At 40.6% G+C, this 25,578-nt stretch overlaps 1 protein-coding gene across 17 annotated transcripts in view; it reads right to left on the bottom strand.

The window, feature by feature from the left end:
* The window catches only part of picalma (phosphatidylinositol binding clathrin assembly protein a), a 115,047-nt gene that overhangs the window by 33,459 nt on the left and 56,010 nt on the right, over positions 1-25,578 (bottom strand). For 10 of the 17 annotated variants that reach the window (XM_080197032.1, XM_080197039.1, XM_080197034.1 and 7 more), the window contains 5 exons: positions 18,336-18,459; positions 16,013-16,152; positions 13,718-13,818; positions 3,747-3,893; positions 3,538-3,621 (listed from right to left, as the gene is read on the bottom strand). In XM_080197032.1, the coding sequence (XP_080053158.1) occupies positions 3,538-3,621; positions 3,747-3,893; positions 13,718-13,818; positions 16,013-16,152; positions 18,336-18,459 (596 nt within the window). The remainder of the gene's footprint in view (positions 1-3,537; positions 3,622-3,746; positions 3,894-13,717; positions 13,819-16,012; positions 16,153-18,335; positions 18,460-25,578) is intronic. The other 7 variants (XM_080197043.1, XM_080197045.1, XM_080197046.1 and 4 more) reach the window with 1 other exon arrangement.

Genomic DNA, 25,578 nt, shown 5'->3' with positions numbered 1-25,578 from the left:
TTTCAAGATCCTCCCTTTTTTTTAAATCTCTAATTTTCTATTATTCTTGGAATGCATTTCGTATCTTCAACAGTGTAGACAGACAGAGAATCCTTGTTCAAAGTCTCTGTCATGACTATTTCATATTACTTCACCAGTCTCAACCTCAAAAGACCAACACTTACTTCAGCTACTCTTTTCCTTTTAACATACCTGGAGAAGCATTCGCTGCTTGTTGTTTTTAGTCTATAATTTCTCCCTCCATTTTTAAAAATCATCCTTTACTGGTTTCTAAAAATTCCCCAATTTTCCACTCTACCACTATCCTTGCAGCATTGTAAGCACTTATTTTCAATTTAATTAGGTCTGTGTATGGTGTGCACTTTCTGACATCTTCACTAGAATAGTTCTAGGGATGACAAATCCTAGCTATGCTCAGAGGTTTGAGATATTTGGACCATTTCCCTTACAGTAGACGTGGCCAATGTAAAATTTAAGAGGGTAAATAATAAAGGTTTCCTTTAAAGATTGAAGCATGTAATGAAATTCTCCCCAATGAGAAGGGCAGAAACTAGATTAGAGAAAATTAACCAAGAAAATTTGGGAGAGGTGAGCCACAGGCAGCATGGTAGAAGTGCTTGGCATGGAAAGTGATATTGCAGATAGGATTATGGATGGGTCAAGGGTTTTTTTCCCCCCCAGGAGTTGGCGATGACAGCAGTTTTGAAAAGCAATGTTCCTGAAGACAAACGTAACCTATCAACTAAAAGATGGTACATCTGACAATGCAACCCTTCAGTTTATGTTGTGCTCTCCATTCCAATTCCCCCATTTTAATTTTTATAAAAAAAGTGTCAGACCTTATTACAACAATAAAATTGCAAGGGGAAGCAGAAGGTTAAATTGGTGTCAACTAACTCACTCAGGAGTGTCTATTTCTTTAAGAAAATAAGTCAGGTGGAAAATGAAAAGTTCAAGATAAGAAAGTGAGAAGAAACACCCTCGAGAGTTATTGTGGGAATTTATCAATATTTGTGTCAAAACAAAATTGTCACAGTGATTTTTTTTAAACAATGTATATTGTTCCTGTTCACATACATTTTAAGTAGCAGCCAAACACCTAAATTACAGGGTGCTTTTAATAATCCAAACTAGTAACCCAGAAGCTCAGCTTAAGGTTCTGGGGTCATCGATTTGAGCCCACCACAGCAGCTGGGGGAGTTTAAAATTCAACTAATAAAATCTGGAATATAAAGTTGGTCTCAAGTCATGCCAAAGCACAAAACACCAATTGTTATAAAAACACAGCTGGTTCGCTAATGTCCTTTTGGGAAAGGAATCTACTGTCCTTACCTGTTCTGGCCTACATGTGACTCCACATCTACAGTAATGTGGTTAATTCTTAACTGCCCTCTGAAATGGTTTTGCAAGTCAAGGTTCAAGGGCAATTAGGGGGAGGGGAAAAATGCTGGTCTTGCCGTATCCAAGGAAAGAATAAAAAGGAGAAACACACATTAACCATTCATTACTGATTAGCACTTGCACCAACTGTTTTCTTGCTATTTGGGATTCAGATACACGGTGGAACAAGATAGTACTGCTTATTACTTTTTTTCTTGCATTCAAACCACTCTCCTTATCCATTAGGGGCACAGTCAAGCTAGACTGTTTTCACCACCTGGGTGTTTTCAGGATTGTGCTCAGTGAGCCTCCACATTGTCTTTCTCCAGTCCTGAAGGTGGTCGAAATAATTTGCCCCTAAAATGGCTCATTAGTTCTTTCTTCTACTTACAAGATGGGTGTTAAGCTGCATGCTGGAGGAGCTCCTTGTTCTCCAACAACTACATAGAGCCTGGGGCCCAGATATTGAATATAACAAAGAGCCATGGGATGGCATGCTCCTGTTTCACAGGCACAGGAATCAGGCTGGGGTTCACACATGTATTATCAGCTGGTCATTTAAATTAGCAGCTGTCATTTGTTGTGAAGTCAGTGTTTGTAAAATAATAAAAAGTTGTAAAAATGCTAAGAGTTATAAAATTCTCTAAAAAGGTGATTTTGTTTAAAGAGAGATGCAGGTGCAAATGCAAATACATAGAGAAGCCCAAAGGTGAAACATTGTATTGAGAAGCTAGACAGTAGTGTTGCCACAACAACAGGCTGTTTCTGAAGTTCGCCCAATCAATTTAAAAATTGAATAGCAGCAGCCGCCTATTAGATGTGAATTTTGTAGAGTTTTGGCACACTTTGGGATTGTTAAAATTAAACAGTGTGTGTAAAAATGCATAAACTCATTGGAACTGTCAAGCACTGTTGAGCCATCAAGGAACTGATAAAGGATACAGGCGATTTGGCATGGGAGAGGCCAGGGCAAAAGGGTGGAGGGGCAGAGGTTGACCCGCCACTTAACAATCCCACATCAGCAAGTCCAACTTCTAATCCAATCCACCCCAAAACCAAAGTCTGACCTGCAGGCAGCTATTTTAACAGTTGGGTTCGTACAGATCAGAATTCTTCTGTCCACCCGACTCAAACAAAAATCTGGGCCTGAATCTTCCAGAATCATGAAATCATTTTCCTGTGATTTCCCAGATTGTAATCTAAATGGCTGAAAGCAGGGACTTGACCATAATATGTTTTAAGTTTGCGTCACAAGTAGGTTTACATTAACACCGCAATGAAGTTACTGTGAAAGTCCCCTAGTTGTCACATCCAAGTGTCTGTTTGGGTGCACCAAGGGAAAATTTAGTGTGGCCAATACACCCAATCAGCATGTCTTTCGGATTATAGGAGGAAAATGAGCACCCAGAGGAAAGCCTCGAAGACACGGGGACAACTTGCAGACTCTGCACAAACAGCGACCCAAGCCAGGAATCAAACTTGAGTCCCTGGCACCGTGAGGCAGCAGCGCTAACCACTGCCCTGCCCTATGTGTAACACTGCCTTACTGATTGTATATTGGAGGATTACCGGAGGTGCTGCAAAAGTGAAATTTGCAATTTTTACATCCATCAAAAGGCATGTATAGCATATGATCTTGTGTTGTATGACATGCAATTTGTTGAAAAGGATGATGCTGAGATGCCATTACTGCAGCTTGTTTCTTAGAAATGAGCACTTACACAGCTTTTTCTACAAGACAAAGTCAATCTAAAATTATAATGCAGTTTTGATAAATCACTCAAAAACTGATCCAAGGTAAAACTCTAGGATATCAACTCTCATAAGACACTTGAACACTATATTGATGGATCAAATGAAAAGAAAAATATATGATTAATGAATCAACAATCCAACTAACTTGAATAAACTGGATTAATTCTTAAGAACTGACCTACTTGAACAACATTTTACTCTGCATAAAAATTTAAATGCATAGAACAGTGCAGAATTGCGGCTGTATAAGTTAAATTACTCACTCATCAGAAAAAGAGGCCTACCTCAATTACTTTATTTTTTAAATTTTCATTTCGTTTATAACTTTTAAAAGTAGTGTGCTATGTTTTCAGATCTGAGAAAACATAGATATTGTAGTGGAAAAACTTTCCATCAAAGTACCTGAGACAAAATGGTCTAGCCGAGGAGTGTATTCATATTTTGTGGCAACAGAAGAACTTGGCTCAGTAAAAGGATTGAAATGATCTGGAGAATCAAGAGATTGCATGTGTTCATAGATTCAAATTCTTGAAATACTGAAATAAGTTCAATAGTTAATCAAATTTTAACTGGTCCTGGTAGAAAATATAACTAAATAGTTAGGGCTTTACCAAACATTTCATGGCTATGCGTCCTAGAAGTAAAGGTCACACCATCTGAGAAGGCGACAGTGGTATTTAGAACTTCGTCAGCTTTCGTAAGAAAAGGATTTAAGCTTGGAATGGCTTCATCACCAGCACCAGAAGAGGAGAAAGGATCTATAAACAGCAACAGTAAAGAAAGCAGAAACAAAACAAGGAAAAGCAAAGAAACAATCAGGTCACAAGACAGAAAAACAACTTTGTCAAGGGACATAAATTCAATGTGTGATGAGTTCAACCGGTTTATTGCTGATGTGAAACTTTGTTCTTGCTAAATTTGTGTGACAATTTGCCATTGCTTAGATATTTCAGAGTCAAAATTTCTTTACAATTTTCATCAGTCCAATGAATGAGTCTTATTTTGCACAACCCAATCTGCAGAGCTAATACTATATCCCCTCTTATTGGTAGTTTCAAGTAATTCATGCATACAAATCATATCCTTTAAGATTGTTTTAAGCAATATCCAAACACAAACATTACAATTCTTTGTATTTGGATTCATCACCATGCACGACCAGCAATAGGAATTCCTAAACCTCACACAAAGACCGTTGGGTTAAAAAAGATTGCATCAATAACTGACCTCTCGCGATAAAGAATTATGCTATAATTTAATTCAGGAACTCCCTTGTCCAAAAACAACAAGTAATACTTGGAAAAGTTTATAGAAGCAGCAGTTGTTCTCCTTTCTCTTTCCTCTTACTCAGGAGAGATGGAAAGAATAAAGTGGAGGGGAAAAAAGGCATCATGTAAAACTAAGGTGACTGCAAACAAGTACATGAATGACTTTGACCTCTGAAACATGAACATAAAATATGCAGCTACTTCATCTAGCCACACACATACACAATTCAACCTGCCAGAGAAGTTAATCAACCTTGACTAAGAGTTAGTGACATCGTGATAAGCATACATTTCAGTGCAACTGTCTGAGCATTAGTTACTAAATTACAGCTGGAATCTATTGGAGATCAAGCAGAAAAATTCAGAAAGCTATCTGACTGTGCTATGAAAGGACTTTCACATGGAATTTACATGGTCACTACAGAAATCTTAGTAATCAATGCATGGTAAACCATATGCAAATACTGCATGATATAAATATTAACTCCATTATTATTAATCTATTTGTCAGTAACAAATCAAACATGTCAGCACTTAAATCAACATCTCTGATAATCAAATGAAATCTTTCCTTCTTACCACAAAAGGAAGTGTCTTTACTGGAGAAAGCGTTAGCTAAACTAACAGGAATTTTAGGGATATTTAGATCTCCCCATGTCTTCCCCACCTTATTAAATCTCTCAATATATCATTCTAAAAATCAGATTATTGGAACTTGATGCATGGTTCAGTCAGCTAAGCTTTTATGGTAAATCTTTACTCATTTTAATTGTAATACATTCACATTTTTTAATAATGATGCATATCAATCCAAATGTTCTCAATGCAAAACATACCGAGTTAATTCTTACACGAACGCCCAGCTGCATTCTGCAGTCAAGGCTAAACCACAGCATCTGGATGATCGTTCACCAGAAACAGAAGCTAGCTTTATAAATGAATCATGAATAGTGAAACGATGAGACCAGCCACTGTGCTGTGTAATTACACACACACACACACACACACACACACACACGTCTTTATTTTCTAAGTCTCCAACTTGACTTAGCATTCCACTTGTGTTGGTATTCTTTGAACATTGCCCAATTTTTGATGTTTCCCCTCTTTTCTATATAAAAAAAACAACTTACAAAAAGATTTTGAAAAAGTTGCAAATATAGCTGCAGCTGCAAGTGACTAATTAACAGTTGGCAAATGATTATATAACATGGAAAGGAATTCTCGTGACTGGCTATTGAGTCTAGGTAATATGACAAAGCATGATTTGTGCAGAATATCCATCACCAGCACAAACTAGACTAGGAAGGATACCAGATTATTGCACACATTTTTCCCCATTTTGACTACGCAAAGGATATTGGCTTCTTGAAAATGGGGCATAAAAAGTTCGATTCCGCTGATATCATTTATCAGAATGTTTTATCATGAATAGTTTACCTACAACAAACAATAACTTGCACTTAGATGTTAGATCATGACCAATGCTCTGTTTTCCCAGATAGTGGATGCTGGTAATGATTCTCTAGTTATCATTTACAGTTCCTTTGGTCTCATTTTCTTTTTCTTTACAGATCCTAGTTCCAACTTCTTGCTCCTTGAACCATCATCTTTTTTGGTCTTTAATCATTCCTGCTTTCTACAGATCGTTCTATTTGTTCTTTCCCCCACTTGCCCCTTCTTATTGTTAAAGTCATAAATGTGAAACATTAATTGCTACTTTCTCCACAGATACCACCTTACTTGCTGAGTCTTGAAAAATGTCTGCAAGATTAATATGTTTAGCATGTGCACATTATTACATATACGAGAAGTAGATCAGATTTCTACAATAATGGTTCTTGAATACGTTAGAGGAGAGAGGTATGATTTGGCATAATTTGTCCTAAACATTGTTGAGTGCTTGGGAAAACTGAAGCTTTTCTCAGCACTGACACCAACACAGTAGCAAAGTGAACACATTCATGGTCCATCAAACAAATGCCAGCAAGGTACCAATTTTGTATAAAGATTGCATCCAAAAAGCTACTGCCTGCTAAATCACACGAAAAGGCAACTTCAGTATTGTTATAACTGAAACCAAAGATGGGCACTCAACAGAACAAACTGGACTGTGAACAGAACAAATAGCAAAATCTGTAGTGGCTCTTGACCAAATTACATTCAGTGATGGAAACTGTACTGGCTGCTGGAAAATACCAACACGGGTTATTCAAAGTATAAAGTGATACTGCAACTGACAGTCCAAATGATCCCCACATCTCCTTCCTCTAGGCTTGGAAAAATGGCTTTCGGAATGAATTAATCTGGAGAACTGGTAAAGTTTAAACAATATTAAACAGATCTTAGGGCTTTTAAAAATCCTGAACAAATATGGCTTTTGAAAAACTATTTAAAAATCAAAACGTGCTATACATCGTTAGACGTATCAATTAAAAACACAATAGCAATAATATTTTTCTAAAATGCTTTGGCCATCATTCTAGCCAAGTGAAGAGTAAATGTTTCTGACCAGGCAGGCACATGAATGCCATGATCTTCACTTTAGTATATAGACACATATTTTAGCATTTGCTTCCTTTCATCTGAAGTTCAATGCAGATTCCCAAAGAAATTAACTGCATAAAACATCAATACTTATTTTAGATACTCACAATAACAGGGGTCTAATTTGTCCTGTTTTATTATCCAAAAATTACACAAAGTAAAATACCTGCATGATTTAACAAATTTAAATAGATTATGGATGGACATATTTTAAAAACTTTCTTTTTTAAATATAAAGTTTGAGTTAATCCTCACAATTTATCATCTGGTAAGTTATATTGATTGTGAACTACAATTTATTTTTGTGAGCTATGACTCACTACTGAAACCAAATGTTTGAATATGTTCAGACTACATGAACTATTATTTTGAAATGTTGTTCTTACACCTATCATTTTGAAAGTTAATAGGGCTTAATATCAAAAAGGGCTTGAAAGAAAAAAGGCCAGGTGAGTTTGTTTGAAAAAAAAACAAGGAAAAAAAATTTTTTTCAAAACTGCTACAGCAAGAAACAAGGAAAAAAATTTTTTTCCCCATAAAAAATTACAGTGAATAATGGAGGGGCATGTGATGTGTGGTTTCTGTATGATGTGGGAACTGGCGGACCCCAGGGTCCTTCCCAGTGACCATGTCTGCAGTAAGTGCAGGTTGCTGGAGGAGCTCCAGCTCAAGGTGGATGAGCTGGCCTCTGAGCTACAGACACTGAGGCTCATCAGGGGGAGAGAGGGTGCCCCTAGACTGGCTAAATCTAAGGGTCAGGGACAAAAGGGGGCTGCTGGGAGGAGGAGGAAGGGGGGTGAGGAGCGGAGGCCTCAGCCTCTTAATCTGCATAACAGGTTTGAGGTTCTTGCTTCCAGTCTGGAAGAGGACGAGGCAGGTGAGGTTGGTGAGCAAACTGCACACGGTACAGTGATGCAGCAGGACATAGGCAAAGAGAAGGGGAAAAGGAACGTAGTAGTGATTGGAGATAGTGGGGTGAAGAGTATTGACACTGTCCTTTGTCACAATGACAAAGTGCACAGAAGGGTGTGTTGTCTGCCTGGTGCTCGGGTACAGGATGTCGCAGCTGGGCTGCAGAGGAACCTGGAGTGGGAGGGTGAGAACCCGGTCGTTGTAGTACACGTGGGTGCCGGCGACGTAGGCAAAGTGCGGACTGAGGATCTGGGGAGGGAGTATGAGAAGCTGGGAATGGAATTAAAAAGTAGAACCGACAAGGTGGTCGTCTCTGGGCTACTGCCCGAACTGAGTGCAGACGGGCGTAGGATTGACAGGATAAAGGAAGTGAATGGGTGGCTCAGGGATTGGTGTGGGAGGAATGGGTTCGAATTTATGGGGCATTGGCACCAGTATTGGGGTAGGTGGGACTTGTTCGGGCGGGATGGGGTTGGTCTGAATCGTGCTGGGACCAGAGTGTTGGCGAATCGAGTAAAGAGGACTGTAGACAGGGCTTTAAACTAATTAGGGGGGGGGGGAGGGTGCGAGGGTAGGTGACGCTACGAGGTCTAAAGTTAAGGATAGGGTACAGGTAAGGGAAGAGGCCGAGGATGTCCCAATTGGTGGCGTTACGGCAAATAGGGTCCAGGTGAAGGCTGGGATGAAAGCGCTTTATCTGAATGCACGAAGCATTCGGAATAAAGTGGATGAGCTGGTGGCGCAGATCAACACAAATGGATACGATCTGGTGGCCATTACAGAGACGTGGCTGCAAGGTGACAGGGACTGGGAGATGAATGTACAGGGCTATCAAGTGTTTAGGAAGGATAGGCAGGAGGAAAGAGGGGGTGGCGTAGCTCTGCTGATTAAGGATAGTATCAAGGTGGTAGCAAGGGATGATATCGGAGCCAAAGAGCAGAACGTGGAATCGTTGTGGGTGGAGATTAGGAACAGCAAAGGGAGGAAGACGCTGGTGGGTGTCATCTATAGGCCCCCGAATAATGATCTGGAGGTGGGGCGGGCTGTTAACACGCAAATAAGTGCGGCGTGCAGGAATGGAACGGCAGTAGTTATGGGAGATTTCAATCTGCATATTGATTGGTCGACCCATGTTGGACGAGGTGGGCTCGAGGAGGAGTTCTTGGAATGCTGCCGGGATAATTTCCTTGAACAGTGTGTGTTGGAGCCGACGAGGGAGCGAGCTATTTTGGATCTGGTGCTATGTAATGAGGCGGGTAGAATTAGGGACCTTGCGGTGAAGGATCCTCTTGGAGAGAGTGATCATTGTATGGTGGAGTTTCTGGTGCAGATGGAGGAGGAGAAAGTGGGTTCCCGGACACGCGTCCTTTGTTTGAATAGAGGGGAGTATGGTAGGATGAGAGAAGAATTGGCGAATGTGGACTGGGGGAGTGCGTTGGAAGGTAGGTCTGCTGAGGAGCAGTGGAGGATCTTTAAGGAGATCTTTCTTGGTGCTCAGCAGAAATTTATTCCGATGGTTAAAAAGGACAGTAGGAGGAGAGGTAATAAGCCGTGGATAACGAAGGAGGTGAAGGAAAGTGTTAAATTAAAAGCGGAGGAATTTAGAGTAGCTAAGAGTAGTGGGCGAGAAGAGGATTGGGAAAGGTTTAAATGTCAACAAAGATTGACAAAGAAGTTGATAAAGGAGGGTAGGAGAAGCTATGAGGCTGGGCTAGCACTTAATATAAAAAAGGATAGCAAGAGTTTTTATAAATATATAAAAAGGAAGAGGCTGGCTGGGGTGAACGTTGGTCCTTTAGAGGATGAGAAAGGGGAGCTAGTGGTAGGGGATGGGGATATGGCTAAGGTCTTGAATAACTTTTTTGTTTCTGTCTTCACGGAGGAGGACGTGAATAATTTGCCGGGTGTTAGCGATGGAAAGGTGGTAGGAATGGAGGGTCTTAATGACATTACTGTTACTAGAGAGGTGGTGCTCGACAGACTGGAGGGGCTGATTGTGGACAAGTCCCCAGGACCGGATGGAATGCATCCGAGGGTTCTGAAAGAAATGGCGGAGGTGATAGTGGATGCCTTGGTGGTTATTTTCCAGACGTCGCTGGATTCCGGGGAAGTGCCGGAAGATTGGAAAACGGCTAATGTTACGCCGTTGTTTAAGAAGGGTGCCAGGCAAAAGGCGGGGAATTATAGGCCGGTTAGTTTAACGTCTGTGGTAGGTAAAATGTTAGAATCCATCATTAAGGAGGAAATTGCGAGGCATCTTGAAGGGAATTGCTTGATAGGGCGGACGCAACACGGTTTCATTAAAGGGAAGTCGTGTCTGACAAATTTACTGGAGTTCTATGAGGATGTGTCTAGGGCAGTGGATAGAGGAGAGCCGGTGGATGTGGTCTTTCTGGATTTTCAGAAGGCGTTTGACAAGGTACCTCACAAGAGGTTATTGCAGAAGGTCAGGGGACATGGAGTTGGGGGTAGGGTGTTAGCGTGGATAGAGGATTGGTTGTCAAATAGGAGGCAGAGAGTGGGGGTCAATGGGTGCTATTCGGATTGGCGGTTGGTGACTAGTGGGGTGCCCCAGGGGTCGGTGCTGGGGCCTCAGCTATTTACCATTTATATAGATGATCTGGAGGAGGGAACCGAGTGTATGGTGTCGAAATTTGCTGATGACACCAAGATTGGGGGAAAGGCAAATTGTGCGGAGGGTGTGGAGAGTCTGCAGAAGGATCTAGATAGGCTGGGCGAATGGGCCAGGAAATGGCAAATGGAATTTAATGTTGGCAAGTGTGAGGTGGTCCACTTTGGTAGGAAGAATGGTAGGAAGGACTATTACTTACGTGGCGAAAAACTGCAGCAGGCGACGGTGCAGAGGGACCTCGGGGTCCTTGTGCATGAGTCGCAAAAACCCAGCTTGCAGGTGCAGCAGGTGGTCAGGAAGGCAAATGGGATGCTGGCCTTCATAGCGAGGGGGATTGAATATAAAAGTAGGGAGGTCTTGCTGCAGCTGTATAGGGCATTGGTGAGGCCGCAGCTGGAGTACTGTGTGCAGTTTTGGGCGCCGCACCTGCGCAAGGATATTTTGGCCCTGGAGGGAGTGCAGAGGAGGTTTACTAGGCTGATACCGGAGTTGAGGGGATTGAGCTATGAGGAGAGGCTGAATAAACTAGGCTTGTACTCGTTAGAGTTTAGAAGAATGAGGGGAGATCTCATTGAGACGTATAAGATGATGAATGGGATGGATAGGATAGAGGTGGAGAGACTCTTCCCGCTCAAAAAAGACAGTAGGACTAGGGGGCACAGCCTCAAGATAAAGGGGAGGCGGTTTAGAACAGAGTTGAGGAGGAACTTCTTCACTCAAAGGGTGGTGAATCTCTGGAATTCTCTGCCCGTTGAAGTGGTGGAGGCTGCCTCGCTAAATATTTTTAAGAAGCGGGTTGATGGGTTCTTGATAAGAGAGGGGATTAAGGGTTATGGGGAGAGGGCGGGAAAGTGGAACTGAGCTACAACAGATCAGCCATGATCTTATTGAATGGCGGGGCAGGCTCGCAGGGCTAGATGGCCTACTCCTGCTCCTATTTCTTATGTTCTTATGAAAGTGTATTTAATTTACACTTTTCTAAGATCACCACTATCGTATCCGGAGATTGAATGTTAACAACAGTATGCAACTGGTACGGCAAAATCTGATGTATATAGAAAAGGTATCATGCATTTATATTGTACTCCTTCAATTCTTTAGGATATTTCATAGCATCGCAACCAATTACTTTTAAGTGCCAGTATTGTTGCTACATAGGTAACACAGCAGCCACGTTATGCACACCATGAACTCTACAAACAGCAAATGATATGAAAGCATGACTGACTATGCCCCTGCCACAGGAATTTGTGTATCTGAGTATCCAAAAGGAAAGCACCTCCAACAATGCATCATTTCCTCAGAATTGCACTGAGAGATGGGCCTCATCTATGCCCTCAGTTCCAGAGGCAGGTTTGAACTAACAATTTTTATGTTTTGTTACTACTATAATCTTATAACTAGCGAAGGCCTCATATTTCTGTACTTCAAAAAAATTGAGGTTGACTTAAATAGCTGCTACTATTAAGTTTGGTTCACCAATGAAGATTCTATTCTGTCCATTAGAGAGGCAAAAAAAACTACTAATCACATTCAACGATTAAAAGTAAAATCATAAAGCAAAGTACTCAAAAGTTAACTGGAAATTTGAGAGAGAAAGGAGACTGCATTACAAAGAAAATATTGGAAGAGCATTCCACACTTTGGGACCAACAGACTCAAAGTGGAGTGGAATCGAAGCCAAAAATCAGAAGAGCAGTGGGAGCATAAAAGGGCAGGGGTAGAAGGAGGAATGTCAGGTAAAAGTTCAGCTGGGGGTTAAGCAGCTCAAGTGAGGTTGCAAACAATCTGGTTCAGCTGAAGAATGTTGCCAGGGCTATAAACAGAATTATTAGCAATAGTAGAGATGTTCTGACCAAAGGTAAAAGCAATGGCTTCAGTCTTAAAGTTCATTAAATATGTTCCAAGAGGGAGTTGGACATGGCCCTTGTAGCTAAAGGGATCAAGGAGTATGGAGAGAAAGCAGAAGTGGGATACTGACTGAGCATGATCATATTGAATGGTGGTGCAGGCTGAATAGCCTATTCCTGCACCTACTTTTTATGTCTTCTCAAGGTTCAACTAAAGGAAGTTACAGATCATCCAAAATAAGGTGTCAGATATGCAGTCTGGCAATTCCAAAGGCAGTTGAGGGATCAAGAGAGTTAGAGCCATCAGCTTACACCTGGAAGCTACTCCATATTTAGACCACATAAACACAGATGATTTGTTCAAGTTTTCAAACCTTAAGAGGTAGGCAACTTCAGGTCAAGTGTGAAATTAAATTAAAACCCTAGTCCAATCCACATTAAACCAATTTACTCTTGGATGGTGGATTAAGTTAAGGATGGTTATAGTTGATGGTTATAGTTAAGGGGATTGCAGGGTTCTATTTTAACAAGATTTTTATTTCCAATAAATGTTGGCTAGACACGCCTGGCCTCAAGAAGCTTGGCAGGAAAAAAACAAGGAGGACATGAATCCAATGCTTGTTTGTCTGAAGGAGTCAGAGGCTTTTCCCCATCCCAACAATTTACCATGCAATTCCACCACAAGCCCACTTCCTTCATTCCACTGTCATGACCATGAGTGAGGGCCCCAGCCCCAATCTCTTTCCTTTCCCTCTCCAACCAACCAGGCTCTCCTTGCTCCTCTACTGCAGGCTCCCTCAACAAACAGGCAGGCGGCCAGCCCATCAGACTGGGATTCGAGCAGGCAACCCGCAGAGAAAAAAAACGTAAGAGTTCAGCTTTTAACTGATGGTGCTCAGAGAACCAGAGTTTCTGGTTTCCTGTTCATAGCTTCCCTCATCCAAACATAGCTCCATCCACTTGGAACACATGGCCCCATTAAAAAATTAAATAACAAAAGGAGATTCACAAATTAGGTAAAAAAAAGCTAAAAAAAGTGTTTAAAATAACACTTAAAAAAGTATCAAATTGCAATTATCTGCGATATTGCACTTATTCAGTCTTGTTTTAGATGTTTGCTCTGTTCTTTGTAATAATCTAATAGAATACATGCACTCCTTACAATTATTGCATAAAGAAAGGTTGTAGATTACTACCTCATAAGTGATTTTTTTTAAAACCAGTTTTATTTTCAAAAGCAGCAATTTTTAGATCTTTCATGCATTTTGGTCAAATAATCTAACTTCCTGAAAACACTCATGAAAGTTAGCTAACATCTTATAAATGTCAAATAAGGTTTTTTGCAACTTTAAAGATTTTTCTAGACACCTTACCTCCCCATGTATTAGCTGCCGGGGGTACTGTTGAGATAGATTGAACGGGTGGCTGAAACGTTGGCTGAAGATCAAGCAAGTCATTTGGCACTTTGGAAGTGCTGCAGGGAAATATTCAAAACAGCTGCTTATACCTTGTACGCCAAACCAAGTGAACAAATAGAAAGCATTTAAAAACAAAAATCGATTTCAGATCACACTGGCCTTCTCAAAAATATTCCAGCAAGATAAATATTCCAGCAAGGTTAAAAATCAATCATTTAAGTTCAAGTATGGCTAGAAAATTGGCCTCAAGGCAGTAAATGGGCAATCACAAAGAACTTGGTCCAGTTGAAAGAGGTTCCAGGCAAGTGTTCCCATTCAACTGTAAAAAATCATAAAGGAAGACTACCCCATATAACCGACCGGTGTGGGAGATAATTTCTCCTTCCTGTCATCCCTTGGAAACCCCTCATTCAAAAATCAAAACTTCTTGCTGGAGAAAGTTTGCTTGTACTTAAGGGTGGAAAGGTAGTTTTGGATGACTATCATGTAAGGCCCACTTGAATGAAGGAGCTAACTGGCTTGCCCATCAATGATCAGCTTTCACTTAGACAGGTAAGGAAGACCTGTAATCATTCTGCATCTGGATGCCAATCTTAAAAAAGACAAATTTACACTGTAGTTGCAGCTAGGATTAAGGAGGAAAAATGCCAGAGTCAATGGATTGTACACAAAGCACGATTCATTGCAGCAAAAACTATTCTGCCGGGAAATTTGATGAGAATTAATTTGAATTATATAGATAAAATATCTCTTGTGAAATCAAGTTTTAAAAAACCTCCCCATTATTTCTTTTCCCTCAAGGCCTAAACATATTTCTGGGGTCCAGTTACAGTTTCCACTGTAACCTGGTCAAGAAGACATTTCTCACAGGTTATGACAGACTGACTGTTAGGCTATGTGACCACAAGGGTTTCAATACTCATGCAATTCTTATCTGATGGCACAGAAGAAGCTCCAGCAGGAGTCAGGGAATCGTGATGGGTGTTAGTTATCGCCCATCCTTAATCAAAGGACAACTACAATGCCCATACACCAGTGTATCCGAAATTTAAGCATTAGGGTATTGAATATCAAACATTTCTAATCTATATGACTCAGCCATATAATGGAAAAACTATCTTGCCTTAAAAGAAAAACAGGTTTCGAAGGATGAAAGGTTCTGCAGATTGAAAGCATCTGCCCTGCTACCCATGATTAATGCTCCTCACTGCAAACATAACCTGTCACCAGAATTATCTAGACTTGCACTTATATAACCCTTTCATAACTACTGGAAGTAAAAGCGCTTTAGAGCCAACGAAGTACTTTTTGAAGTCAAGTAATTTGTCACAGAGGAAATGCAACCGGTAATTCGCACACAGCAAGCTCCCACAATCATCAATAACAGTAAGATAATATGTCTGTGAGATCCTAACAGATATAAATATTCACTTTAACTGTTGCTTTAAGCTTATGCCATTACATTTTTCGTGCAATTTTACTTGAGTCATCTCAGATTTGTTCCTATAATAGAACCTTAGAACCCTACAGTGCAGAAAGACTCTTCAGCCCATTGAGTCTGCACTGAACACAATCCCACTCAGGCCCTACCCCCATATCCCTACATATTATACCCACTAATCCCTCTAACCTACGCATCCCTGGACACTAAGGGGCAAGTTCTTAGCACGGTCAATCAACCTAACCCGCACATCTTTGGACTGTGGAAGGAAACCCATGCAGACACGAGGAGAATGTGCAAACTCCACACAGACAGTGACCCGAGCAGGAATCAAACCCAGGACCCTGAGCTGTGAAGCAGCAGTGTTAACCACTGTGCTACCATGCATGTGAAGTGCATGTGTAACTGCATTGAAACACCAGAAACTTGATCATTTGAAAAGTAATTCTGTTACTATATTAGTAATAATGTCATCAGTAATATATACATACTAATGACTGATAGAGTGTATTATTCAATTCAATCTCATACATTATTTACCATAGCTCCATGATCAGTCCAAGATCAAATCATTCAATAGATAGAGGATTAAACTATTTGAACTTTTCAGACGCGGTCCAAGATCAAATTTCATCAAGAAATCAACATGAAAATTCTTTCCCCCCTGCCAAGTCTCTGATACGCATCATTGGTTAAGGACAATCTGAGGCTCTAGAGCGAAACCTACTCCCTCGCAGGCTAAATTCAGTAGACAACCGAACAGCACAAAACATGATTAAGCTGCTTAAAAACAACTGAAAAGCTTAAACCTGTTGGAAGAACCAGGTGTTGAGAAGAGGTCTATGGCTGCAGTCGTGCTGATACTCCCACCCGAGGTAGAACTGGGTGATGCTGCAGTTGTCGCAGAAGATGGATAGGATTTCTTTGCAAGTTCTCTCAAGCGTTGTTCCTGTTAGGAAACAGCTTGAGCTATTTAACAGACACTAGAAAACAAATTTAAACTGACCACAAACACTAAATATACCAAGTGTTCATTTAATATGCAAAATTTATTGGGCAACTAAAACTATTTAATTGACATCGTGGGATAGGGTTGTATGTTTTTCTTAAAACAAAAGTCCACAAAACAACATTAAATATTACATTTCGTCTTGATATCTCACAAGTGCAAAAATTTTACATTACAGGAAAAAGTGAACTCCAAGTGTTATCTACATACAGTTTGTGAACTGGATAGGCAAGAATGGTACGAAGCTAAAGCAATCCCTTGGAGGTGGTAAAGAGGCCTGGAGGAGGACAGTGTACTGGGATGCAAAGAAGTCAAGGAGTGTGAGGAGCTAACGCACTGCAGCCGCAATCATAACAGATACAATTGCAACCTAAATTAGGGGCATTTCAGTGCCATGACATAAATAAATAACCCTTTCATAACTACTGGAAGTAAAAGCACTTTACAGCCAATGAAGTATTTTTTGAAGTGTAGTAATTTGTAACAAAGGAAATGCAGACAGCAATTCACACAGAAACCTGTTTGAAAGATAGGCAAGGGTTCAGGAGATAACATATTCCAAGGTAGAGAGAAAAGTGAAAAGGCAGCTGGAGATGGAGCAGTCATTTGCAAAAAAAAGGGGTTAAAGGAAATGAAGAATGATTAGCTATGTTGAAAGCCACTTAAAATGGCACACCTTTATGTGAAAGGGAGGGAAAAAGGGATAGATACTCAGTGGTCAGCTGTTTTGTAGGAATGGGGGAAAATCAAGGTAACAGAAATGATTTTCATCAGAATTAAGTTGTTATGGTGCAAGAGGAGACCATTTGACCCATTATGTCTGCAGTGACTCTCCAAACTAACATGGCTTACTACTATTCATTCTCCTGCCTTTTCTCCATACCTCTGCACATTACTTGCATAGAAACAATCATCTAATGACCTCTTGAATATCTTGATTGAACTTACCTCCTCCACACTTCCAGGCAGTGCATTCCAGACCCAACACTTGCGGGAACTTTTTTTAACCTCACATTTGTTTCTTTTGCAAATTGCTAAATCTGTGCCCTCTCATTCTTGATCCTTTATAAATGGGAACAGTTTCACCCTGTGCCCAGCCCCCTCATGATTGTGCGCATCTCCATCAAATCTCTCAGCCCTTCTTTTCCCCCAAGGAGAACAGTCCCAACCTCTCCAATCTATCCTTATAGCTGAAGCTTTATCTCCAGAACCATCCCTGTAAACTTTTTCTGCATCTTCTCCATGGGTTCACATCCTTCCTATAATGTGGCACCCAGAACAACACACAATATTCCAGTTGGAGGTATAACTAGTGTCTTGTACAAGTTCAGCATAACGTCCTTGCTCTTGTACTTTATGCTCCCATTAATAAAGCCCAAAATACAATAATGCTTTATTAACGGCTCTCTCCATCTGTCCTGCCATCTTCAATGATCAATGGACATATACATCCAGATCCCTCTGCTCCTGCATCGCTTATTTTATAATGTGTCTCCATGTTCTTCTTACCAAAATGCATCACCTCAACAGTTCTCCACATTGAACTTCATCTGCCACTTATCTGCCCACTCCTCCAACTTGTCTGTCCTTTTGACGTTCTACAGTGTCCTCTTCAATTCACAGTATTTGAGTTTTGCATTATCTGCAAACTTTGAAATTGTTCCATGCACACCAAACTCTAAATCATCAAATACATATTAGGAAAAGCAAGGATCTCAGTACCGACCGCCGGGGAACACCGCTATAAACCTTCCTCCAGCCTGAAAAACATCCACTGACCATCACTCTCTGCTATAATTCAGCCAATTTTGTATTTATGTTACTACTGTCTCTTTTATTCCATGAACTATGACTTTTCTCAAAAGACAGATTTGGAGGGGAAATAAGGAGAGGTGGGAGCAAAACCAGAGAAAGTTATGGTTTTGGGGATCAGGCAAAAATCAGCATCCAGAATTGAATAGATTGTCACTGTGAAAATGCATGATAGCTCAACAAAGCAATTCAATGTTCTAACAAGAGAACAAATCACAGATAACCTAGCCTTGTACTTTGATTGTGGCCTTGGGAGCAGGGTTGGGAAGGGAGGAGAGCAGCAAGGCAGAAAAACAAAAACAACCTATTACCTTTAGTGCTTTCAACCGGGCCTGCTCCTCCTCCAGAGCAGCTTGTTTTTCTCTTTCATCCACTCTGCTAAGTGACATGCCAGTGTTAGAAAGTGATGAGACTGCATTTGAAAGGGTGCTAGCCCTGGAAAAGGAATCAGAAATAAGGAATTAAACCTGGAGTTGCAAATGAACAATTTAAAATATTTTTATTTTAGAAAAAAAGCATAGCAATGATAGGCCCTGAGGGCTTAAACAGATTCCCATGAGTACTTTCATAATTTGTATAACAAACAGTTTGCCTTTTGGGATTAAGTTCTTCTAATTCTATTCCTAGGCAAATTTTCAAAATGTAGTTGAGCTGTGAAAATCAGAGAGAATAAGAGCCAATGATGGGGAATCATTATAGTTCAATAAAATGATCTTCTATACATTTTTATAATCGAGAAAGTCTCATCCCCTCTTCAGTTAAATGGAATTAACCAAATTATAGAATTGGTTCTAAAATCCATAAGGAGACATGAATTTAACAGGTGCCCATATGCAAGGTGATGTATACAGTTGACAACATTTTTTTTTCATGCTCCACATGTCCAATCATGGTTCCTTCCTCTCTTTTCAATACTCTTGCGAGTCGAGCGAGCGAGCGAGCGAGAGAGAGAGAGATATGGCTGTTGCTACTACAACAGGTCAGAGTTTGCCATTCTGACATGAGGCTCAATGCCTTACTACAAGTTTTTTCACCATTTACAATGCACAAATTAGAACTGTGATGGCATTTTCTCTACTTTTCTGGATAAGCGCAGCTCCTTAAGATGACAAAGCAGCCTGTTTGATCAGCCTGTCCACCACCTTCAACATTCACTCCTTCCACCATCAATGCATCATAGCTGCAGTGTGTTCTATCTACAACATGTGCTCTAACAGTCCAGGATTCCTTCAACAGTATATCACAAAATTGCACCTCCACCACAAAGATGGACAAGAAAAGCAAACACATGGGAGCAACATCACCTCCAAGCTTCACGCAAAGTCACACACTTCCTGACTTGGGCATATGTCACTTTTCCTACAGATTATGGAGGGAAAATTATGGAGACACTATCTAACAGTACTGCAAAAATGCCTTTGTTATCTTTGTTTTGATTGTTCAAAAAAAAAGGCAGATCAATATCACCTCTCAAGGGCAACTAATGATGGGCAAAAACTGGTGGCCTTCTCAGCAATGTTTATATGTAGAGAATAAGTGAGGCAGAAAGGCATTTTGAGGATAAAGATTTACAAAGTGGTCCAGCTTCCAGAAGTATTTTCAAAGACATTCTCATTGGTAGTAGGAGATTGAACAAAAGACTGAAAAGTATATTGAAGTTTAAATGGGCACAACGTCCAAACAAGGAAAGAGCAAGAGAAGAAAGTGGGACATTGGTAAGGCAAGGATATGAAGTGAGAGAAAGGAGAATTAAAACAATCGTGAAATAGTATTCATAATTGATTAAACCCCATGGTTCAAGTGTCCTTCAATTACTGTGCCACATAGGTAAACAGAGGACTATATCTGAACCTCAGGCAAAATTGGCATATGGCAAATGGCATACAATTCACAAGGATGTTTTGCAATTCCAGCATAAGCAAAGAGAAACAAAAACATAAACCATGAAAGTAAAAAACATTAAAACAAAGGAGCACAAGTTGCCCTTAAGACTACTGACATCTTACACTTTGCTGTAAAATACCAGAGGCATTTTATTGTAGATAAAGTTACAAAACAGGATTTAGTATGGGCCATGAGGCCTTTGGGTAGACAAGTAAAAGCTTTATTGAGGAAGGAGCATTTAATGAATGACTTGAGGAGGAGAGAAGGGGAGTGGCAGAGAGATTTAGGAAGGGGATTTGAATGTTAAGAACAGTGGCAACTGACAACGTGGCACCAATCGTGACTCAATTAAAATTGAGATGCGGACGAGATCAGAATTAGATTAATGCAGGTGTCAGAGGAGATTACAGAAAGATAAGGAGGTAAAGCCACAAGAGGACTTGAACAAAAGAATGACAATCTTAAAAGCAAGGCATTGCTTGACCTGTTGCCAATGTAGGTCAACAAACACAGAAGTGACGGATGCTCAAAATTTGACAATTAAGGAAATGAATAGCAGAGCTTTGGATATCTTTAAGGTTATAGAAATAGTTACGTGGGAGGCTGGCCAGGGGTGCACTGGAAACAAAGATATGGATTGGGGTTTCAGCAGCAGTTGAATTGACGCAGGGCCAGACTTATATTGGCTGACATTGGTAATGGCGTGGACAATTCAGTCAGAAGTTCATCTCCATGTCAAACATGACACCCAGATTGGAAACAGTGTTATTTGTCAGAAAGAATGATGCAAGTGAAAACTAAGGAAAATAGCTTGGAGATGGAAACCAAAGAAAATGGGCTTCAGTTTTCTCAATATTAAAGGAAATGTGTTCATCCACTACTAGTTATTGGATAACCAATCTGATAACTTAATTTCATTGGAGGAATCAAGAGAGGTCACAGTGAGGTAGCGTTGACTATCAACAACCTATATGAAAATTCATTTTCTGATGATGTCATTGCTGGGAGACAGCACAAAAGGAGAAAGAAGTGGCAGCCAAAAGGTAGATCCTGGGGAGACTCAGTTATGGGAAAGGGAAGATAAAGCATTGTAGGTGATTCTCCAGCTACAACTAAATAGATACAAATGAAACCAGGAGAGTTTCATCCTATCAGCTGAATGATGGTGGAGAGATGTTAAAGAATGCAGTGGTAAACTATATCAGAAGGGCACAGATAGGTCAAGGAGGAGGGAGAGGAATAGTGTGTCTTTATCACAGTCACAAAGATGTAATTTTTTACTTTAAGAGCTGTTCTGATACTCTGACGAAGATAGAAACCCAATTGGAAGAATTCAAACATGGGGTTCATTGAAAGATAGGCATTGTGTTGTCATCTCCCAAATCAATCAAGGACTTTGCAGAAGAAAATGAAGTTGGGGATGGAGCTATAGTTTGCAAGAATGGAGGAGTCAAGGGTCCCTTTTCTGTGGAGAGGGCTGATGGCAAGTGATTTAAAGGAGACAGCAACTGAAATATCAACAATTTGAACTAATATGGAGAACCAGGAAGGAAAGTTGGGCAGAATAGTGTTGAGGGAGTTGGAGGTGGATCTCACAGGCAGGTTGAGCTCAGCGAGGGGATAGAATCATATCATAGAATCCTACAGTGCAGAAAAGGGGCCATTCGGCCCATTGAGTTTACATCAACCACAATCCTACCCAGGCCTTTTCCTCGTATCCCTACATATTTTACTCACTAATCCCTCTAACCTATGCATCCCGGGAACTAAATGGGCAAGTTAGAATGGCCGATCAACTAGCCCACACATCTTTTGACTGTGGGAGGAAACTAGAGCACCTGGAGGAAACCTACCTGGATGAAAGAGATGAGAGAAATAGGGCCAGGGCAGAGGAATATTAGGAAAGGTTGGGCCTGATGAATTATGAAAAGGAGGGAAGCAGCAGAGACAACTAAGCAGACAGTCTCAACCTCAGTGACAAAGAAGTTCATGAAATTTTGCACTCATTGTTGGAGGTGAGGATGTGGAGGAGCCAAGGGAAAAATGGTTTAAGAAGATAGATTGCAGTAAAATAAAGGCAATGTTTTCTTTGCATTCCAGGATGATCTTAGAATTTTGAATACTTTTAGAAGGCACGAGAAGGACTCATTACCGCTTTATGTAGTCCACTTAGATCTGGCAGTAATTTAATAAGACCATATAAAATAGCAACAGAAGTAGGCCATGTGGCCCCTCAAGCCTAGAGTAAGGGTCACCCATTTTGTGACAGAAATAAGGAAGAATTTCTTCTGAGGATAATGAATCTGTGGAATTCTTTACCGCAGAAGGATGTATACAGGTTGGGTTGTTAAGCATGTTCAAGGCTGAGACAGAGACAGATTTTTAATCAGAGGATCAAGGGCATTAAAACAGGAAAGTGGAGTTGAGGATTATCATATGGCAGTGGTGACTCAATGGGTTGAATGGCCTACTTCTACTTCTATGGCCTTACATAGTAACATTGTAGCAAAGCTGACATTTTAATTACAGCTCCACAACGTACAGAATTATGTCTGAATGTTTTCCCAAGACTTCAACATTCAACCTGCGTACAAAATGATGTGTATTTTTGTTTGCATTTTCTGAGCCATTGGATTATTTTGTCTATCAAAATTAGTTTACTGCACTGCTGGGACAGAACGTGATTCTTTAATGTGGTGACTAACCAGGTAATATTTGTCAAATTAATCTACAAGAGACAGAAATAACTTAAGGCAGCAAGCAGGAGAAATCACGCAAGTTCAGCTAACATTTGGCTTTGACAAACTCATATACCCTGATACAGTCAGTCAACTGAAATTCTTGTTTTGGCAAAATTAAAAATCTCCCTTGCACCCAATTACAAAATTGGACATGGACACAACAGTATACACCTTTGCAAATGCATGGTTTGCCAGACAAGAGAATGCAACCAGAATGAGGGTGGCATATTAAGATTAAAGATATAGGGCTAATTTACTCAGGTTCCATTGCTATCATTATCAAATCACTAGTGCATCGCAGGACCTCAAAGCCAAATAACAGTGCAAACAATTAGGTAAGATGGAAGTTTAAAGATGGCTTCAAAGTTGTGAACTCTTTAAATTGCAATTTCATCTGATTCTCAACAACAAGAATAGGCTATTCGGTCCTACCTTATTGTGTACCAAATTTCCAATGTGTCTCATCACCTGTATTTTGCCATGTACTCCTTCTTCAACATCGGTGCAGAGACCTTTAGCCATCACACTGGATCTGTAAAGTCATTTTGCTTTCTTCTCATCTTCAAAACCTCTAGTCTTTTCAATCTGCCCTATTCCATTACTGTTCACCACTCATTTCTTTGTCTGTACAGGACACTGATAATGGCACCATTTAAATGAAAGTCATGTTTCAGCATTCAGATAAACACTAACTCCTGATGTTAAATGACTAGGAACATTTTTCGTTTTCCTTGCATCTCCAGTTAATGCTGGGAATCAGAAAGAAGAATTTGTTTGCATAAACATCAAATTACATTTCATGATACTAGCCCTCTACAGCAGGAACAAGAGAGTTGACCTATAGATCTAGCTTGGCAGACATCTCCAAATACAGCCAAGCAACTATTTTTCTAAAGTCTATGCAGTTATGGACTACTTCAGTCTCTAATATTTCAATTCAACGTACACACCTCCCTTTATTTTTTTTGTAATAAAAAGGTTTATCTGCTGAAATTCAAGTTAAGAAGTTATAAAAATGAATTAAGGGCTTCAATATTAATCAATATAGATTATTCATGTTGTCTATATCCATGATGGAATTGTGGTAATGGTTAATCACTCTTTAATACTAGGTTGACGGAGATTGCAATGTTCAGATTGGAGCCAGAAACATGAACAAACGGCAGAGCAGAATGTTGGAGAAATTAATACCATTTGACACATCTGTAAAAATTAGTTTGTACACCTTAGTGTTAATTGATGAATGCATCCCCAAATCCAATTCAAGTCAGAAAGCCGATCAATTCTGTTGAATTTTTGGGGGACCTGGAGCTGGTTTGGCCATTAAATAGTCCGATGAAGCAAGGATAGTCATCTGCTTCCACTGATACATTATATCCAATTCTTCTGCACCAGTTTTGGGATGTCATAGTAAAGGTATATCAACAATTTTGTATGGAATTTTAGTTGCATGTTAATGAGAAGTTTGATCCAAAGGATTTGGTGCCACCGCAACTGCAGTAGGTGCACTCTTCACACCCAATATTGCGGTGTGAGTGCTGTCACTGCCAATGACATCCCACACAGCTGCCTGCAGCAAAAATGGTAGATTAAAAACTCAACTAGATTTTAAAAAATTACACCTTAAACTGGAAACGGCAAACAATGCCACATTTTCTTCTCAAAAGAAAACATATACTTTTATTTAGAAATGTCAAATGTGCTGCTTTACTCTGACCCCTGGGAGTTTGTGATGTAATAACAAGCAGGGCAATTTCCACTGTATCTGGTGTTGCAAGTAGGGGCAGTGAAGGCTTGGGAAAGAAGCGGTGAGCAAGAGGCAGCAAAGACTTAGGCCAGTGGCACATTGGATGGCACAGGCGCAAACGAGTATAGCCACATACTAATGACCAGTGGGTCGGCAGAAAACACTCTGACAGAGGATGTAATGCGGGAATATGCAACTATTCCTAGTGCCTGGACATTTGACATCAGGAGTTAGTGTTTATCTGAAGACTGAAACACAACTTTCATTTATATAGTGCCTTTGCCAGTGGCCTGCACAGACAAGAAATGGGTGATCAGTAACGGAATTAGAGCAGATAATTAAAAAATAGTTGAAGAGACTAGAGGTTTTGACAATGGGAGGAAACCAGAAAAGGACTTTACAGATCCAGTATGGGGCTGTGATGGCTAAAGTTGCAATCACAGGTGGTGAAGGATTACATAAGGACATAAGAAATAGGAGCAGGAGTAGGCCATCTAGCCCTTCGAGCCTGCCCCGCCATTCAATAAGATCATGGCTGATCTGTCGTGGCTCAGTTCCACTTTCCCGCCCTCTCCCCATAACCCTTAATCCCCTCGCTAATCAAAAACCCATCAACCCGCGTCTTAAAAATATTTAGCGAGGCAGCCTCCACCACCTCAACGGGCAGAGAATTCCAGAGATTCACCACCCTTTGAGTGAAGAGGTTCCTCCTCAACTCCGTTCTAAACCGCGCCCCCTAGTCCTACTGTCCTTTCTGAGCGGGAAGAGTCTCTCCACCTCTATCCTATCCATCCCATTCATCATCTTATGTGTCTCAATGAGATCTCCCTTCATTCTTCTAAACTCTAACGAGTACAAGCCTAGTTTATTCAGCCTCTCCTCATAGCTCAACCCCCTCAACTCTGGTATCAGCCTAGTAAACCTCCTCTGCACTCCCTCCAAGGCCAAACTATCCTTGCGTAAGTGCGGCGACCAAAACTGCACACAGTACTCCAGCTGCGGCCTCACCAGTGCCCTATACAGCTGCAGCAAGACCTCCCTACTTTTATATTCAATCCCCCTCGCTATGAAGGCCAGCATCCCATTTGCCTTCCTGACCACCTGCTGCACCTGCAAGCTGGGTTTTTGCAACTCATGCACAAGGACCCTGAGGTCCCTCTGCACCGTCACCTGCTGCAGTTT

This window comes from Carcharhinus amblyrhynchos, chromosome 10 (assembly GCF_965287045.1).
Source record: "Carcharhinus amblyrhynchos chromosome 10, sCarAmb.v2.hapA, whole genome shotgun sequence".
NCBI lineage: Eukaryota > Metazoa > Chordata > Chondrichthyes > Carcharhiniformes > Carcharhinidae > Carcharhinus > Carcharhinus amblyrhynchos.
This window is presented reverse-complemented; position numbering and strand designations above follow the sequence as displayed.